This window comes from Bactrocera neohumeralis, chromosome 2, assembly GCF_024586455.1.
Source record: "Bactrocera neohumeralis isolate Rockhampton chromosome 2, APGP_CSIRO_Bneo_wtdbg2-racon-allhic-juicebox.fasta_v2, whole genome shotgun sequence".
Classification (NCBI taxonomy): Eukaryota; Metazoa; Arthropoda; class Insecta; order Diptera; family Tephritidae; genus Bactrocera; species Bactrocera neohumeralis.
Genome location: NC_065919.1, coordinates 52,998,140 through 53,004,530, shown reverse-complemented (window position 1 = coordinate 53,004,530; position 6,391 = coordinate 52,998,140). Strand labels below are relative to the sequence as shown.

The following is a 6,391-nucleotide window of genomic DNA, read 5'->3' as shown; positions in this document are numbered from 1 at the left end:
ACATCTGTTTTCATTGAATTGACTCGTTTGCCGACAGGACTTTGGCGTTGCCAGCAAACGTGATATTTATTATTTACAATTATTTCTTTTCTGATTTCTGGTAAATAGCTATTCATTCCAATTTTTCTACAAATTGTTTTCTAAAAATTAAAGGAAGTATGGAATTTGATCATTTCATTACAATATTACATACATACGCGATTTGTTTTGGTTGGAATATAAATGCTTATACATACATATGTATGTACCAAATTTCGGTATTAAGTGAACTGAATTTCCCATCGAAGTTACGTGCATTGCCCGAATTTGGGGATTTAAAAACTGCCAACCCGTTATTATAACAATATTCAGATAAAATAACCAGCATATTATTTTTATCAGTAGGTGCTATGCTTTTAAACTTGTGGAAGTTCTTACACATATTAGTCTTCAAATGTTATAAATGACATTTTGTAAAAATGTCCTTATCCATAATTAATTTTGCAAGCGCTCCTAGTTTTTGCAGTCTGTGGTAGGATTTTCGCATGTATCATCGTAATCGTCCAGTAACAGATGATTTATAGAATTGCTGAATTGGGTAAGTGAGCATGGAACATTGCAGTTGGGTATGTGAATTTCCTTTGGAAATTTGTCTTCGCTGTTATAATAATAAACGATCTGAAATTGTTTCGTATATATACATATGAATTTAGATGAATGTATGATGTATAAAATTTATAGTACCGGACTTACCTTTACTTCGAAATCGTCTTTAAACAAAGAGCTATGATGTAGCTCAAACGAAAGTGCAGATGCATAACTTGGTAATGTATCTGTTTGATCCAGTATATTTAAGGTATTCATAATATTTACTAATGTAATATCATGCCCAGAGTATAAGAATATTTTACGATCAGGATTTAAATTCTTCCTTCGCTTATTCTCCATTTTTTTAATTATCTCCGCTAAAAACGCTCCACCCTTCACTTTTTTCATCAAATTCGATTCTGTGTAAAGTGAGTAACTACGAGCGGCTAATGACTCCAATTTGTCAGGATAGATATTCTCTGTCCAATCAGGTAATACCAGCCCTGCTTCAGCTTCTACTTTTAAAGTTGTATACAACATTTCAACGTCAATTAGCGTCGATATATTCTGAAGGAGAAAAAAATTATTTAAACGTTTTGCTCACACATACGACTAAGTATATTTTATTCAGAGCCTTTTTATATCTTCCTTTATACTCAAAAAAGTGGTTTTAGTAACTTAAATTTCTCTTTTCTTCAAAAATGTTAGCTAAACTTATAAAATTGCTATTTGACCTTTTAATATACTACTTATGTAAACTCATACCCTTCACATTAACTTCTGTCTTAAAAGGTTTCTCTATTAGTAGAGGATGGCGATCATGCGGTTTTCCAGTAATGAACAGTCTCAAGTTGAGAATTTTATTAGACAAATACATATATTAACAATTAATCGTTATGTTACAACAGTCCCGACTTTACTGTACATATGTTTCAATTAGCTGAAATGGGCGCAGACGACATACGGTTCGTCAAATTATAGATTTCCGCATATATTTAAATCCTAGACATAGTGGAATGTACATAACGAAGACTTTGCCAGCTTAAGATATATTGGTTCTCTAAGTGAGGTGCCCAATGCTTAACGGGAGAATATTCACTTATGACAAATGTATTGATCTACCACTTGTGTACTACATACATATGTACAAACATATGTATATGTATATGCACCAAATTACCTTATAATACTCACCTTGCCTGAGTGTTTCGTTAGCAATTTGAATAATTCCGCATTTTCTTCGTTTAACTTTCGTAGTTCTGGTGGTGGATTCTTATACAACTTCTGCAGAATTGTGTCATATTTCAAACACGGTTTCTTTTGCGCCAAGAGCTAAATAATATACGAGAAATAACTTAATGCAATTAGAATATTACAGAGAAATTTGAAAAACTTAACTAGTAAAAAGTCAATGTAAAGAATGCATATTACGTTTAAACACAATTTTTCTATGTACCTATATGAGAAAAATAAGAAAAAACGTTTGCTTCGGTTACACTGAAGCAATACCCTTTAAAAATAAAAAGGTTTCTATACAAGAACTTTATTTTAATCATTCAGTTTGTATGGTAGGTACATACATGTACATATGTATGTACATATATGGTTTAACGACGGCAGTTCAATTTTTTTTCGGCAAAATCAATTTATTTTTTTCAAAATAGTCTCCTTCTGCTTCAATACAGCTTTTTGCATGGTCCAAAAGCATGTCGAACGGGTGTTTTAGCTTGTTGGCCGGTATGGCCGAGAGTATGCCGGTGAAAGCCTTTTGAATGGCCTCTACGTCTTCATTACGCTTTTCCTTCATGGGCAAATGCATTTTTCCGAAAAGCAAGAAGTCGCATGATCCCATATCAGGTGAATATGGGGAGTGGTTAATGGTTAAAATGTGATTTTTGGTCAAATAATCTTCCTTCGAATGTTGGAATCTGAGCAATTTTTGGTCGTCAGTTAATTTGCGCAGAACAAACCGTGCACAAACCTTTCGTAAGCCCAAATGTTCGATCGAAATGCGATAAATCGATGTTTCGGCGATGTTCAATTCCATTTCAATGAATTTCATTGATGATTTCAGCTGATTTTTGATGAATTCACGCACAGTTTCGATGGAATTTCCGGTGATCATGGATTTTTATTGGCCCACGTATTGATCGTAATTTATGTCCTCACGACCACTTTGCAAACGTTGAAACCACTCGTGCACTCTGCTAGGGGATAGGCAATCATCGCCATAAACTTGTTTCATGAACGTTTCGGTAAAAGTTTTACTAATTTTAAAACAAAATTTAATGTTGACTCTTTGTTCGAAGCTCATTTTCGCACCGATAACACAAACATACTGACACTTAAAACGCAATAACTTCACTTCCAATCAAAGAAACGTCTTTGGAACACCCGTTTCCTACGTGTCCTTCTAAGTGTTACAAACTTTGTGGCAAACTTAATATACACTGTTCAGGGTATAACAAACTATTACACAACCTACATCACTATATTTTAGCATAAGCCACTCAGTGCATCCAAAGTTACTCACAACGTGATCTTCATTAAAACATTTATGATCTACAGAATATTATATAAAAACATACCGTATCTTCACTGCGTGGTATAACATTTACCGCCGCTGGCTGCCATGGAATTGGCTAAATGTAAAATAAATGTGGTTGTTCTTGTATATGAAAAAGTTTGTAACCAATATATCAAATATGCATGATAGTACTCACCAAAACCTTGTTGTGGTCAAGTGGTGGCATGAAACCTGCCAAGACACTTTGCGCGCTCATAATACAGCGTTCAGCCGCCGAGCTTGAAGCGAGTACCTGTTGCTGCGTATAAATACCGTTTGGCGGCAGTAAACGATAGTAACGCATGCGCAAATTTTTACCCAAATTATAAGCCTGTTGACTGCCTTTCTAAAAAAGATTAAAATTATAACTACTTAGTATACAATAAATTTGTAAATATACATACATGCATCTCTTCAACATTTGATTACCTGTGTAAGTGCTCCCAAACCACCCGGCCATTCATGTAGGGCATGTGGATCAGTGGGGTAAAAGGAACTAGGTGTCTTCTCACCATGCCGAAAAACCTATAAATAGCGTTATGTGATGTAATTTATCATTTTATTCATCCTTTTTTTGTGAAAGAATGAGTATAATTGTTGACATACTTTTATTTAATTATTTTATCTGTGTTATCGAAATTACATTAAGATAAACTATCATAATTCCTAATTATAGTACATATGTATATATGTATGTACATAGGAAGTTATTTAGCAATCAAATATTTTTGTACCAAAATTGTTAAATACTTACAATCGAGATCATTCGTAGGTTTCTTAGACCCTGTTCATCGTTATTGTCGCCAAAAACGAAATAGGCCATCATAACGGTGCATAGTGCACCCCCCAGAATAATAACCGATATTTTCGTGCTTCGCCTGGACTGGCAATCGAGATTGACCATCTTGGCGTATGAGTGATGTTTTTTTGTTTCACCAAACTAATATTGCTATTTATTTCTAAAAAATTTCAGTTTTTCGGTACAACTTTTTATACAATTGCATTGATTTTCATTAACCTAATGTATGCAGACAAACAATAATTTCATAATACACTCAGGAATACTTATGAAAGAAACCAAAATAATCCAATATTTTATTATTAACATAAAATATATCTGTAAGCCACTTGTGCTTACTTAATAGCTATTTAACTTTTGTACGAATTGTTTGTCGGATTTGTATTTCTCATCCCAACAGCAGGCAAGTGACTGAATTGAGTTATGTACATATGCACTGAGCAAGCATAACAGAGAAAAAATTAGCGACTAGACGCTATGTTTGTATATGCTTATAATTAAATATAGACACATTGTACGAAGGGTGCCATTTATATTTCGAGATTAGAGAACAAAAACAAATATTAATTATAGAAAATCGCTTAATTTTTTCCAAAAGGCCTTTCGTCACTCTGATTGAGGTATCTCCGAAACATGACTTCAAAACGCATTAACCGCCTCTTCAGGTGTTGAAAAACGTTGACCTCTTAGTATATTTTTTACGTACGGGAATAAAAAGAAGCCATTCCGTGCCATGTCAGGACATCAAATCGATGTTTTGGGTGCTTAAAAATGCAGTTGTTTTAGTCGATGTTTGTCTTGGGTGGTTGGTTTTCCTTATTTCTTGAAAAGCAATTGGTAAACAAATCGTACTCATAATATACTGTTATGCCTTGTTCTAGGGTTACGTTTGCGAGATGTTCAGTTTTTCCAAAAACTGGATCGCTGTTGGATACAGTTGACTGCTGTTTACTTTAGGGCTCATAAGCATAAATCATATTCATCACATGTCACGATGTCATAGACGTGTTTTAAAATATTTTCTTAACATTGCTCTTGGGCGATTGACAAATGATTTTCAAGTTCAAATCTTCATGCAATAATTGATTTATGATGGTCCCACTATGCCTATATTTGTCTCAACCCCACGATAGGAACATGACAATCTTGCAATATCAATCAATTGATCTACGACATCGATGGAGTTCACGGGAAAACACTGGTCGTTAATGGAGTACTGTTTCTGAATTAATGCACTTCGAAAGTTGTAAAAATTTGTGATTAATTTCATTTTTTGGCAGCGATAAATAATGTTCCGAATATGAAAAACATCATAAATATCAAATTTTACCATAACAGAAGGGTTTTCAAATCCCAAAATGTAAAAGTCAACCTACGTAAACGCGAGTTTCTTAGGTTGTGAGTATCGTGAGATACTCTTCATATGTCTAGTTACATATGTACATATATTCGACTGAGTATATGCATGGTTGAATATACATATACTTGTATACATACATATTCAAGTATGCTCATACCCCAAAGGAAATATCTGACCATATATGTATGTATGTTACAGATCTAAAATTAATTTTGAGTTCCAATAATAAACGAGTTGGATCCCTAATGTTGAAAATTTATTCGGTGAGTAAGGAAAAAAGAATCGAATTTTTCTCCGTAAAAATTTATTCAACAGTTTTAAGGCTATGAAATAAACAAAAATGGGAATTGGCACAACAATCTTCGGAACCTCCTTTTTCCAGAGGGTCTCGATGAGCGAGTGTGTTTTTAGAAACTAGTGCTATCTGAAACAAAATAAAGAACGGTATCTTAAGTACGTACATATTTGTTTATACTATCGCAACTCTCTTGGATCATTACCACGCTCACAAAATGACATTAATAGATAACATATAAAGTACCATAACTAAGTAAGACATTGAATATGTGAACCTGAGTGCCTATGGCTGACTTTACGGAAAATAGCAGCCAATCTGTGTGTGTGCAATGGAAATTAGAGAACGTCTTTTCCTGGTAATAATGAATTCTGGCGCGCAAAAGGTTAAAATCGGATTGATGCTTTCCATAGCCCCCTCATACCTATGTAATATAAGAAATCTTAAAGTTCCAGTTAACTTTATGTGAATAATATATATGTGAGGTTCTAGTGTATGTCGTAAAATAAAAACTGTATAAAATCGGATCAATGTATAACCTAGACCCCATTTACTCTATATAAGAATTACAAACTCCCGATTGGCTTTATGATATATGTATGTATGTATTGGTCAATATGTAAGATATTTTAACAAAATTAAGTAAACGTGTAACAATGGATAAGTTATAGTATCATGCCTAAATATGTGACATCAGTTCACGAATTACTACAGCTCGCATATACTACATACACATAATGACTTTTATTATTATAGCAGACTCTATTCCGAATATATCGGTCATTGCGTGAGATCTCTGCCTAA

The 6,391-nt window shown here is 33.7% G+C and overlaps 1 protein-coding gene across 1 annotated transcript; it reads right to left on the bottom strand.

Annotated features, from left to right (window-relative positions):
• Positions 1-7: 7 nt before the first annotated feature.
• Positions 8-4,334, bottom strand: LOC126751082 (lysosomal acid phosphatase). The gene is made up of 8 exons (XM_050461018.1): positions 4,272-4,334; positions 3,888-4,092; positions 3,563-3,658; positions 3,291-3,479; positions 3,156-3,209; positions 1,762-1,899; positions 733-1,134; positions 8-657 (listed from the first exon to the last, which is right to left on the bottom strand). The coding sequence occupies exons 2-8, from the start codon at positions 4,035-4,037 to the stop codon at positions 493-495; spliced, it is 1,194 nt and encodes a 397-aa protein (XP_050316975.1). The 5' UTR covers positions 4,038-4,092; positions 4,272-4,334; the 3' UTR covers positions 8-492.
• Between the last annotated feature and the right edge of the window lie 2,057 nt (positions 4,335-6,391).